At 36.2% G+C, this 14,372-nt stretch overlaps 1 protein-coding gene across 2 annotated transcripts in view; it reads right to left on the bottom strand.

Moving 5' to 3' along the window:
* Positions 1-11,947: 11,947 nt before the first annotated feature.
* The window catches only part of prkcaa (protein kinase C, alpha, a), a 191,435-nt gene continuing 189,010 nt past the window's right edge, over positions 11,948-14,372 (bottom strand). For both annotated transcript variants that reach the window (XM_047158872.2, XM_017482159.3), the window contains one exon: positions 11,948-14,076. In XM_047158872.2, the coding sequence (XP_047014828.1) occupies positions 13,912-14,076 (165 nt within the window). In that variant the 3' untranslated portion in view covers positions 11,948-13,911. The remainder of the gene's footprint in view (positions 14,077-14,372) is intronic.

The raw sequence follows: 14,372 nt of genomic DNA, 5'->3' as shown, positions 1-14,372 counted from the left end.
AAATCTCTCCCTCAGACATTTTCGTTATTTATTCCTTCATTCATGTTCAGTAAGGACCTTATGCCATGGTCATGGCGGATCCAGAGCCTGTCCTGAGAACACTGGACATGAAACGAGAATACACCCTGGACAAGACATCAGTCCATTATAGGGCACAATGCACACACACACACACACACACACACACACACACACACACACACACACACACATTCACATTCACACACTCATTCACACTTAGAGGCAATTCAGTGTAGACAATCCACCGACCGGCATGTTTTTGGGAGGTGGAAAGAAACTGGAGGACCTGGAGGAAACCCACACAGACAGTACTCACGATTGAACCAGGGACCTTAGAGCTGTGAAGTAACAGTGCTTGGTTTAGTAATATTTAAATAAATATTATACATTGTAACAAAGTAGTTTATACATGGTATCTATAAGTCAGCTAAAAAAAAAATTTCACCAAGGTCCTAAAATGGTCTCATATTATTAGGCCTACATATTGTTGTAAATAAATGATAGCTATGAGAACAAGTGGAATAAACCATTGAAAATATTTTTGCAGTGAATCTGAGGCTTTCGCAGGGTTTGTTTATTTTCTTTTGTTCAATAATGACAAAAAATGGCAAAACTGATTTGGCAACTCTACTATCCTCTAGCACTTATTTTGAAATGTGCATGCCAAAAACTGCTTGCCAACCCAAGGTTATGAACATTTGGTTAATTTGGGATGTGAATGCTTTCTTTGCACCTTTAATTTCAGTAGCTTAACCAGAGTTTGAATCAAATGGACTATGTACAGCAGTGGCTCTCAAAGAGGGGCTCAGAGACCCTCAGGGGTGTGTGAAGCATAGAAAAACCTTAAGAACACAAAAACATGTAATCATGTAAATAATGTCAGCAAGCATGGTGGGAAATAAATTTATACAACGCTCTGTGGCTAAAATATGAATTGTACATATTCATATTTAAATAATGAGCCTAATATTTCAATAGTTGGATTATGTTCAGAGGGATCTATGAAATTTGTTTAAAGCATTTATTGCCCACAACGCATAACACATTTGGATCAATTACTTACAGCACAGCACATATTACAGTTGGTCTGCAATTTGGATGTGTGATTGCTTTTTCACACCTGCCCAAACAAGCCAGACCAAGTGCATAAACCAGAGATTGATACAAATGGACTATTTGCAAGATATGTAAAAAACACCCTGAGGGTTTAGTTGTAATTTCCTCTTGTCCCTGAAGAAAACTGATGAAGTTGCTGGTCATTAGCAGACAGAACGGTCTCATCAGCTACATTGTATTCTGGAGAAAGCCTTCTTAGAAGGTTAAAAGGTGTTCATACACTTAAAAAAAATATATATTGCAAAATGCAACCACTGCGGTATTGGTAATGTGTGGGAAGTTATAAACCATATAATATATATGCTACGAAAGGATTAACCTAAAGAAGAAGCATACAGAATCTACCTGAGTGGTTTCATCTTTCCTGTCCAGCATTTGTTAAGCAAGTCTGCCATGAACACCAGTTCGTAAGCAAAGTGCCACATGATGAACATGGCTTGCCTGCCAAAAATAAATAAATAAATAAATAAAAATAAGCAGATTTCAACTGGATCCACAATTAACTTTTTTTTTTTTTTTTTTTTTTTTTAAAGTAATCCACATGGAATAGACAAAACTGTTTAATGAATAACTATCTAAATGTAACCACATAACATGGCTAGAAAACTTTGTCGACAAATTTGACAATTTTCGTAAGAAAATAAGTAAAAGACAAGCAACTCACCTACAGTGGTAAACATACTCCTCGGGACTCCAAACCAAACAAGCTGATGTTCTTCATACTCACGTTCATATGTTCATGAAAGCCATAATCTGTAAATTTCTGTAAAGTGCCTTGATGGCACAGCTGATTTACATTGCTGACATCAACAAAAGCTACCTCCTAAGAATTGTGTGCACTAAATATTCCACGAACGTAGCTCAGCTTACTCTTCCTCCTGTTACAGGATACCATTCCTTTTGTCTTAATTGAATGGCTCATCTTATTTGTATAAAATGATAGATTAGATGTGGGTGTGTAAGTTTCACAACATTTCCGTAAGATTTCTGTGTGCAACTGATGTATTTAAACTTGACAGTGTAATTCATATCACCGATCAACAATAATTCGTCTTTAATTTTTAATGATTAAATGATTCAAAGTATTTCAATCAAGGTTTAGATTGGTGAGTCTCATCATACAGTAAGTAAATTTCAACAATCGTAAGAGCTCTTGTAGGATATAAATGTTTTTTTTCCCCCAAACTTACTGGAAATTCATGAACCCCACATTTCTTGTATAAATGATGTTGTGAATGATTTATCAATAAATCTGTTCTGGTCCAGCTTGACAAATGATTTGTTGGCTTGCTTGCAGTATGGCAATAGTCTTATATCTACTTTTAAGATATCCAATGTATTATGGGTCCCATAGATAGCTCAGTGTGGCGTTTATCTTGACACTGACATAGGCTTTGAGTAAGCTGATTGGCCTGCCTGGACTTAGGTAAAAGTGTCCCATCAACCTTTTAGGTCATTGACATAAACTGTAATTTGACGTAATTATTTATATTTTTGTGAACAAAACAAAATGGAGTCCAATGGTGTTCTATAAGTGGCCAATGAAGATCAAGTACTTCGTCCTGTACACTTATAGTTCTTAACTAACTGTAAAATCTGAAAAATAAAATCCTTCATGCCTACTTTCTGACTCTTGATATCTGTGATACAGCACCGAAATCTACTTTTAGCTACACATAGGGGGGGGAATGGTCATAGAGATAGAACACGAAACTGAGGATGCAGCCTATTCACAAGCAACTGAACATGCATAGCTTGTTAAATCGTAGTTGGGCACAATATTTGTACCCCCTGGAGATGCAGATTTCAATCTGGGCCATTAGGAGCCATCGGAATTATAGCCTATCTGTCAAAAGATTAGGCCAGTGCTATAGTGGATACCTATTTATGGAAGCCACTGCTGAGGCAGTAACATAATGTCCATTATTCAATACCATATGCTGTGCTAGCAGTTTATGTTGCACACTAGTGTACAAAAAAAAAAAAAAAAAGAGGTTTCATGTGTTCAAGAACATACTGGAACAGTAAGACGAACTGACGTTTTGTATATCTAAGATTCTGTTGAATTTCCCTGCTATAGCACACCAAACTATGTTGTATTACACAGGTGGAATTAAAATATAGTAGAATTCAGCACCAGTTGAGCAACAATCTACCTAGTAGAATGGAAGTGGTCTGCATTTTCTAGCATCTGAGCAAGTGCTTATGTTTAAAGTCTACATGCTATTGGATGCTATTGGAAAACCCCATCTTAGATGCTTCTACTTTAGAAAAACCTGTCAATCTCTGATGCTTGAACAAAATATAGCTAATTTACATAACCTGAATGGGGCTCACAGAAAATTTACTAAAGCAGCTGCATAGCCCCTGATTCTGAATATGTGTAACTTTCCCCATGCAAATATTGAGGTACCTGTTGGACTTAAGTCACCAAACATGGCCCATGGTTATCAAATGGAGGTTCAGGGATCCAAATATTAGCCTATTTGTCTGCACATTTGAATTGTATGAATTTGATTCAAACCCAAAGTTCGGTCACAGAAATAAAAAAAAACAACAACAGATTTTGATGTATAAAATCTACTTCTGTAAATAAACAGGCTGAAGAACAGTGATCTGGTGTTGCTGCTGATGGTGGGGGATTGGCTTCTTCTTTATTCAGCTTAACAAGATGTTACACATCTCTTTGTGTTCTCTCAGTGTTACTCCATGAAACTCATCATATGAATGCACTATTTCCCACCGTAGGTGGTTTTATGCAATATGTACCTCACTGCTAAAATGTTCACAGGTTTTAACATGTCCATCGCTTTTTCTCAGATCAATAATGCCTTGAAGAGGCAGAGACTGGCCTGAGATGACCTTAAAATGGCCTTGTCTTGTCACTTTCATGCGTGTAGCTTGGTTGCCATTGAATGCTTAGCAGGATCTCAGGACCTTGTCCTTATGCATGTGTATATCCAGTAAGTATAATTTTGTTACTTTGTATGGATGAAGGTATTCAGGAGCTACTAACATAGTCCTGTAATGCCAAATGTTATCTTTGTAAAACTTTATTCCAAATTCCTGTCTTGGACAATTCCAAAACCACACTGCGAAACAATATTGTATGTTTGCAGTTTTGTATTGGGGATACAACCCTGGATACTTTGATTAAGGTCGTCAGTTCTGCTTGTAGTGGTGAAGTTCCTGGAGACAGATCCTTTAGCTAAGATGTTGTATGACTGGTATTTCAGGTATGACTGCCAGCCATGCCTTTTGGAGTCTTCAATAGTGGAAGAGCTATTATTTAGAAAGGTGAAATCAGAATTCTGTAGTGTAGCTTCTTTGATGTAATTGAATATTTTTTGGTTTGTCTAATCACATACAAGGTCATCAGTCTTTGTTATGAAAGGACTGGAATTACTAGCTTTTTCACTGTTGACCTTTGATAATTTAAGAAATGTCAGTCAGGTTCCACACCATTTTGTGATTATTTGTAAAGCTCTGTTCATTGCCAACAGGACATGAACTCCATTGAGGAGTTTCATAACCAGCGTTTGCTCCAGCTCTAGGCCTGCAGCAAGTCTCTCTGGCAAGTAAATAATACTCAGGTCTTTGCTCTCCCTATATTTTTGAGTAACAAGAGGAGAACTCTGAAAGCTTGGGCTGGACTTCTCGGTAGCCCACCACTAATGGCTCTTGGGTAGGTGTTGCTGAATATTAGGGAGGAGACAAGGGATGTGGTAAGTATGGCCATTTGACTTGTTCGGACTCTTCACCTTCCCAGAGCTCACCTCAAACTTCTGCGCTAACCTTTGGTCTCAACCATGTAGGCATCACTTCACATTTGATTCATTTTTTCAGATTGCATGACTTCTTGAACTGTCTCAGTTCTAGCTTGGTTTTAAGTTGGTCTTTCACGCACTTTTTATTTTTTACGCTGAAAATGACTTAATTTGAAAGACAAAGCATCTTTTTCCAGGACTTGTTGATATGTGTTGCATTTTAGTAAACACAACTATAACGTTATACAAGACTCACAAAGCACAGAATATACAATTGCTCTCCGACTTGGGCTATGTCGTGCAAAGAAATTAATTTCTAAATATCAGAAATACACATGAATTAAATTCTCTAACAGGTAAGAAAACTTATCAAAACTTGTAATACACAGAGATGAGCTCCTTTTGTGCTCCCTTTCACATGCACACTGAGGCATATATAAACGTTTCAAAAGTTATGAAATGAGGTGCTAAATATTTTAGCACCGTCTGCTGGAATTGCACTGGAGGTTGATAAACTAGCACGGAACATTTTCATAAAGAATCTGGTATCATGTCCAAAAGAATTAACATGACATACGGTGCAACTGCAAAGTAAACAGCGCAGGTGGAAAATATACACCGACATGCTGTTTCATTTTGTTGTCAATTTCTCTCAGTGCTATGAGCTGTTAGTTCATCCTGATATACCATCTACAGTATATTTGTACTACTAATGCTGATTCTCAAGTTTTCACAAGATAGTCATCATCAACCCCTGTGATCATTACTATGCAAAATTTCAGTACGTGGAGAAAGAAGGTATTCCCTTGTTGAGGGGGTGTCTTTTGGCTCTGACCCGCCTGTTAGTGGAACGAGCTTTTAACACTACAGAGGTGCACCGGCGAATATGTGAACAATGACCCTCAACAGCTTGGATTGGATTCTGCCTCACTTGTTCCTTAGAGCACCATGAAGTTAGATCCTCATTTGCCTAAATAAAAATACTAGCTAAAGATACGTTTGCACATGACAAACCAGATACCTGAACTTTGTTTCAGATTAGCAAAGGTTTCTACCTTTCTTTTTAAAATCTCACAGCCAAGTGTTAATAAAGTAATAGAAGGACCACACAAGCCTACAGTGTTGTTAACCGATGAGTACGTAGACATGTCGTGGGAAATTGATTCATCAGTGTCCCAATGTGTAGTGCGCCAGGGTCCTTACCGGTGCCCGAACTCGTGTACACGATATACTGATTCACCACGTAGGGAGCTGATTGAGACACCCATAAAAACGTTTAGCTTAAATTTTTGGTTGCTAACATGCACACACAAATATACATTAACATATAAACACCAACAACAGAAACTGATAAGTAAACAGTGGTGTTCACATTGTTAAAGAAAAAGCTTAACCATGAAATCTGTTGGAGTAGTCGTAACCTCAGTGTCACGATTCAAGGTTGAGCCAGAAGCAATTGCAGTATATAACATTTATTTAAACAATCAAAGAACAAAACTAAGACAACTAAGCAAAATACTGTGGCATGAAACAAAACACGGGAACACGAAAGTCTAAGACAATGAAAGACAGTGAATCAGTGCAGACAATGGCTATATATACACAGTGCTCATTAACCAAAACGTGAATCAGGTGCAGGTGGTCATGTGACATGTAGTGCAGTGCAGTGGCTGATGGGAAGTGGAGTCCAGAGCTTCCTGATACGTGACACTCAGCCATGAAAAATAGGCCATAATACAGTCAATCCAATTAAACGTATCGTAATACAAGGGCAGCGACAGACTTTTAATGGGTTATAAAAAAAGACTGTTTTGTTTGTACTGTAACAGTAGGTCTATTAATGGCGTGATGTTAAAAAAATAATTTAGAGCCCTTTAATTTCGTTATAAAGCTGTTATTACCGCCATACCTTGTGCATACGAACACAGAAATGAGAGGAAACAGATTCAAAAGGGTGCTTTATTTCTCATACTTTATTTGCAGTATCATACATTAGGTACAAATATCAATGGTTATATCTGAAGGTGTAGACTGAGGAAAGAAGGGGGCAAACCAACAGACACCATTACAAATGTTCAATCGAGTCGATCATGTCGGTCAGTATGTACAAGCACAGAGAGTGAGAGCGTCACGTGGCATTTGAACACGCCTTCATCAGAGAGTCAGAGACAAAACTTTAGGGCTTATATTCCTCCTGATAATGAAAGGGACCATCCTGCTTTCTAAAAACATATAAACTGATGGAGACAAAAATGAAAGCAAAAAAGAGAAGCAGGCGTGAAAAGAATTCAAACTGCTCATAAGTGGAAACAGATTATAAATAAAAAGTTTAAAACCATGTCAGGCAGAATCAGTTTTCCGTTTTTGTCTTTCTGAATAGCTTTCTTTTTACATTATGTTTTAAGGGTTTTTTTGTGTTGTTTTTTTTTTTTTTTTTTGCAAAATCATTTTTAAAATCTGAGAAAGATTAGTTTTGAAATTAGTTTCGCTTCTCTGCATTTTTGGTATAGGGCAGAATTAGTTTTAAAATATTCTTTAGTGAAAATAATGCTTTAAAATGGACTACTTTAAACAGAAATATAAAAATTTGCTGTTTTGAGAAGAATAACTTTTGAAATCTGTATTTTTTTGGGGTAAGATTAATTTTAATCAGTTTTGAAATCTGTCCTTTTGGGCAAATTTCATTAAAAAAATCTGTTATTTTTCCAAACCTGTCATTTCGGGCAATTTTCACTTTAAAACCTGTTTTTTTTTTTTTGGCTAAATTAGTTTTAACATCTGACCTTTTGAGAAGAGTAGGATAAAAACGAAACCATTTTAAAAAGCTTTTATTTTTGGTATATGTTATACATGTGGTATTGTTAGTTTTTAAATACGTTTTAAAATCAACAGTTTAAACTAAATTAGTATTAAAATATGTCCTCGTACAGGAAGAATAACTTACTTTTGGGTTTTAAAATCTTTGAGTTTCATTTTCTCCATTTCTCCAGTTACATAATCACAAAAACTAAAGAAGGAGAAATTAAATCATTAAATAGCAGGTTGTCTGACTCATCCTGGAGTGCACTTGATTCTGCAAGTCGAAAAGTTGTTAAAGAAGCAGTATCAGTTTTAGAACAGAAGCTGGATCTGTTTTAATGAGTTTTTTTTTTGTGTGTGTGTGTTTGGCAGAAAGAAGTGCGAGAATGCAGAGAACAAGGCATGCAGGAAGGACTGAGGAATTAGTGTTCATTAAAAAGAGCCAAAAATACAAGCATTTTCCCCACACACATATACGACTGCATGCACACTCACACACACTCACATACTCACCCACCCACACCCACACACATACCCATACCCAATTACTATCAGAGGCACAGGGATGGCCTGATTGCTAGGTAAGGCAAGACGGGATATTCCATCACTTCAAAATGGCCGAACAAGCAAAGCAAGCGATATTGAAGAAATCGGAAAGCAGTGGCTGCCCACATGGCTGGGAACTGCACACGCCACCACATTATCAGCACTGTGGTGGAATAATTATCTCCTCTGACTCCAGAGGCTCATACACACAGAGGAATATGGCTACAGTTGTCTACCACACACAGTTTTTTTTAAATAAACACTTGTACATGTGGTGGTGGAGACTAACCAGTTAGTGCAACACTGCTATCATCGGGCTCAGTTATTGGCTTGGCACTGCTGAGGGATGATGGGTAACGATGGATGGTAAAACCAAATGCATATGGTTTGTATCATCGTATCACTGTTTATCAAAAATTCAATTGGCCGGCAGCTAAAAGTAAACATTTTTAAATACACATTTCTCCTTAATTTTAATAATTACTAATTCCTACCCACTTCTTGCTTGCTACACCACAGCTACCAACCGGGAGGGTGAAGGCTAGCATTGTGTTTTCTCCAAGACATGATGCCAGCCTCTGCATCTTTCCAAACAGCCACAGTGCAACGTAACACACTTGAAGGAAAGTGCTATTTGCCCTCTTCCACACACATAATCTCGGAGATGCGCAAGATTGGCTAGTATGACTCTGACAGGTGAGAGAGCATGCTGTCCCTCCCAGATAGAGAGCACAGCCAATTTTGCTGCTCTCTTGGACTAGATATGATCTCCCAAAGATATGGCGAATGCTATTCTGTTGTGCCACATGGAAGCCAAATTGAAGAATAGCACCTTATGTATCTTTCTCTGTGTAGCAATGCAAAAAAAAAAAAAAACAAGACAAACCAGACTCTTGGTACTTCTGATGTCTTTTTTTTTTTTTTTGCATCTAACTATCGCACTGTAACCTCAAAACTTATGTAGCTGGCTTGTGTTAGCTGGCTATATCATATGTTTAGGTAAGAAGGTAAGAAAACCTGTGAGCCATGGTTAATAAAAAATAAAAAAAAAACCTGTGATCTTATATATTATATTATATTTTAAGGTTCTGTCTGGCTGAAGAGCCATTTTGAGATATGGGACATTGTTTTATTTCCCCAGAAACGTACTTTTACATCTCAACAAGAGCTACAGTTTTGAGACAATTAGAAGATAAAGTTTTGCGCACGAGCCATATTTAGATAGAACCTTACAGAACTGAGTATATCTGTGAGTTCTGAGATAGAGATAAACTCTCAAAGAAGTCCAAGTGGTTTAAAGTTAAAACGAAGGGTCTCAAAGGTGACTCCTTCTTGGATTTGATCAATATTACCTGTACTTTAACTATAAATCAAGGAAAGAAATGCTCTAGTGCAAATGTGTAAGACTAGTGTGAATGTGTAAGACATAGAAATACCAGCTTACAAGCGACATGAGCCTCCTGTCATTCCGCCTATTTAGGAAAACTTTCTACTCACAATAATTCTATCATGTTTGTGTGTAGTATCACAATAAATCATCTAATTACTGATCAACATGTGCCAGTACATAAACATTATTTAGTATAAAAAGCAGCAGTAAGTCAAGGCTGTTATGAACTTGACCTACTTCCCTAGAGTTGGTGCCAAAATTGAGCCCATATGTTGTCGTGTATCTGATGATGATAACCAAAAGGTTTGGGAAATGGGATCCCACAACCAAACTGTCATGGGATCTTCATTCTGGACTTGGATTTAAGCAAAACATCAGCAAATGGGTCAAATGTTAGAAATGTTACGAATTCCCTACAGCCTGGCAGTTTGAAGAATCCACACGATACAAATTACAAGACCAAAAGAAATTCAACATTTTCATTACTTTTAAGACTGACACAGGACAAAAAAACATCCCATTATATAAGAAATATTTTTGCCACATTAAGTCCATGCTGTGTGATCTAGAATGCTTCAGTCATCATGCACACTATATGTATATACAATGGATATAAAAAGACTACACACTCCTTTTAAAATGACAGGTTTTTATGATGTAAAAAAATTAAACCAAGAAAAATATTGTCAGAACTTTTCCCACCTTCGATATGGCATTACAACATGTAAAACGTAAGTGAAAAAAAAACAATCAGAAACATTTTAGGTAAATATAGAGCTACTTTTGAACATGAGATTGAATGTGATTGGTTCATACTGAACACAGCTACATCCCCAATTATAGGAGGGTGAGCACACTAATGAATGCAGGTTCTTGTAACTTTAAAAAAAAAAAAAATTAACTTAAAATGTTTCTGATTAATTTTTCACTTAATTTCTATACATTGCACTTTCACCTTGAGGCTGGAAAAAGTTCTGACATGATTTATCTGGTTTCACCCGCCATTTTAACAGGGGTTTGTAGACTTTTTTATATCTATAGTATGTGTGTGTATACATACACACACACACACACACACACACACACACACACACACACACACACACACACACATATATATATATATATATATATATATATATATATATATATATATATATATATATATATATATAATTCATATATATTTTATATATATAGTAGTGTATATGTTTGTCTGTTTTAGTAAGGTTTCCATGTGCATACTTTTAGCATAACCAACATGCAGGCTGTAAAAGCCAAGGCAACCGCAGGACCACATCAGCCAATCAGCACACACTTTACAACCAATCAACTCTCACAAACAATATAGCCTGCTCCATACACGTTTGGAAACATATGGGGTTTGTTTCTTAAGCATCGATGCTGACGTCTACCGCACTATCTTTTCTACAAGTACGTAAATCTTTGACGTAAACCTTATAACAGAAAAACTCCAATTACACAAATATGTAACCGTGTTTTTTTGCGTACTCACATATACACACTACCGTTCAAAAGTCTGAAATCATCACTCAAAAAGATTCTGAATGAAGTGATCGGTAATATAAACAAATCACTTTTAGTTCAGATCTATAAAATGACTGTAATAAGACCCACATGCTATGCAGTTAAGTCTTTTGTAGAAAGCTGTAAAACATTATTTGTCTGGAATAACTATTAATCATTTCAATGGTTCCAAAGTTTCAGAAAAAAAGTTGTATAGTTTCAAAACATTAGTATAAACATTAATATAAAATTATTTTTAAAAAATTGTTAGGAAAGGGGAGATCAAACCTTTATGTGGAAATACTTAAACTATACGCTTGCTAATAATTACAATACATTGACAATTCCCAGAATATAATTTACCACTTTTGTTTCCCTCAAAATGCTTCAATCAGTACTAAACAAATAAATACTAAATAAAACCTCTAAAAATACATTTTGGTGTCTGGTAAATGTTATATCTATTATACTTTAAAAGAGTTTAGTGTATAAAATAATGATAATAATGGACTCTCAGGAAAACAAAAACAACTAAACTGTATTTTTCCTCGTCACTGTGGTGGTATCGCAAAAACATACATCTTTTGTACCTTTAGTGTGTATTAATTACAAAAATTACAAGGTACAGAATTGGAACTTAAGGACCACGCTCGTACCTGTAATTAGCTTCTAGAGTAAGTACACTATATACACCTTTCCAGATAAATGTACAAAAGATGTATTGTATGCTTGATGGTACCATTGACAAGGACCCGCACAGTTTACTACCCTTTTTTCCCCCGAGAGTGTGATATCAAAATGTCATGTCATGTGATTCCAAGCCTTTGAACAGTAGTGTAGTATATATGCAGTGTATATACAAGTATATAAAAGTTTAATTAGGCAGTAAACATGTATAAGGGACAGGAGATACAGGACTAGAAATTTTTACTAAAACAGTGTGTAAAGCATTTGATAGTTTTTCTAAAGTTAACATCAGCTGATTGAAACTCGTGCAAGGACAGTAACCGAAAAAATAGATTGTTCTAGGGAACTCATGATCAGCTAGATGTCATAAAAACACATTCAGTTGTTGGTAGAAAAATTTCAACTCGCTATTCACGCTCTCTTTCTGTATCACTCTCCCTTTTTTAAAATGTTTTTTTTTTTTTTTTTAAATAACCTAGAAATATTTACAAAATCATTAATACACTGCTGCAAGATTATACTGAATGATCACTAGTAGGCCAGGAAGAAAAATATTTAAAAGAAATCTAAAATAGTAGTAGAAAGACAATTTCAGCAAGTAGCATATCGTGTATATACATACATATATATATATATATATATATACTCTACTTGCTGAAATTGAAATATGTATATATGTATATATAAATTTGTAATCGCAACAACATAATACTCTGGTGTTATTAGAATTTAAGAGCATGCAACACGTGTGTATGACAGGTATCTAAACACTTCACTCCGTCTTAATTTGTCAGCGATTTCATTTTATAAAGAAAAGAAAGAAAGAAAGAAAAAAAATCAGTTGCATGGCATGTTCCACAAACCCCCATAAAAAATGACAAAAGGTTTTGCAGTCTGTGCTAAGCGAATGGGAGACTTCATGAGATGTGTACAAAAAAAAAAGAAGAAAAAAAAAAAAGAAAAGAAAAAATGTGTCAAATCTTCTTAAAAACGCCTGAACGGTAAACTGTTACACGTAGGTCAGAAGCTAAACGCGATATGAACTGATCATTATTTGGTTTTGCTATTTTACGTGCAGACCACAACGATATGAAGTAGCGTCATGTGAGAGATACGTACACGGAATAATGATTTCAATAAATCTTACGTTGAAATCGAGAACTGAAATTCTATTGGATAGATATAATGATATGGAAAAGCAAACTAGATGCATCTATTAAAATCATTCATATGACTACTACCATGTCATTCAGCTAGCTTGCCTGTTACTTAGTGAGTAAGATAATTAACCATCTTGTCTATGTTTTTTTTGTATCTTTAACAACTTGATGTATTGATATCTGGTTTAGCTGCTGTGTCAAAAATCTGCCTTCATTTAATGGTGATGTGAGAGCGGCTTTCGGATTGTACGTCATACACACATAGCGTATGCTTTCTACCGGTGGTTAGCTACAGTGCACGTTGAAACCGGTAGATCCAGTCTTAAATTTCATCATCGGTGGTCATTTTACATTGAATATCCGCAACCAATTCCAGGATGAAGCTCAATCTGAGAGCTCTTCAAAAATGAAAAATGAACACTTTGGAGCATGTGCTTGTCAACACAACCAGAGGCAAAGGTAATTGACATGTCAGAGGTGAAAATAATTAACGCACAGGTCTGATAGAACCCAACTTCATGCTTCCTTATTGGGAAGACTGGCATGGATTACACTATACAACACCAGGAAGCACAGGTTTTTGCATCTCTTAAGGGGTTTCAAGTCAAGAGAAAAAATCGCCAACCAACACGCCCCATATCGTATGACTTCATTATATTACGTTGTCAGTTTAGTGTAAAAACACCCATACTACACAACACCAACCAAGCACTATTAACACTTTGACTGGCTTATAACTAAAATGACGGACCGAATAATTGTAAAAATCCTATAAGAGAGCAAAGCAATAGAAAATGGTTGGAGTTAACATTGAAATTCTATTAGACATGACAGGGAAAAAACTAAGTATGAGGCATTCTGGGGGTTGTGCAGGTTGAGTTACTGTCTTATTCCGGGTTCATATGCTGTTGGTGAGGGACGGGTTGACGAACTGTGGGTTGATAAAGGTGAAGCCAGAGAACTCGGACTGGTCAATGTTGGCGATGACGAGCTGGTCTGGAGGAGTGAGCTGTGGCTGGGTGCGCGTGAAGAACTTGTCGAAGTTCTCAGCCGCCTTCCCGCACTGAAGAGAGAGAGAGAGAGAGAGAGAGAGAGAGAGAGAGAGAGAGAGAGAGAGAGAGAGATGAGTTTAAAATGTACACACAGTGCAAACTGTGCGACAGGTGTGAGTTAAATACACTAACAATATGTAGTATTAAACACAAAAATGAAAAATTGGAAATATAATTATGCACACATAACTATAGAAATTGTTTAAAGATATACTGTCTAAATACTTGGCAGTACTTATATAACAATATGTAACTAGGAAACTACGCGCGCACACATCCTAATAGTTGGAAAGGTTATGAAAACGGC

The sequence above is a fragment of the Ictalurus punctatus genome, chromosome 12 (assembly GCF_001660625.3).
Source record: "Ictalurus punctatus breed USDA103 chromosome 12, Coco_2.0, whole genome shotgun sequence".
NCBI classification, from domain to species: domain Eukaryota; kingdom Metazoa; phylum Chordata; class Actinopteri; order Siluriformes; family Ictaluridae; genus Ictalurus; species Ictalurus punctatus.
This window is presented reverse-complemented; position numbering and strand designations above follow the sequence as displayed.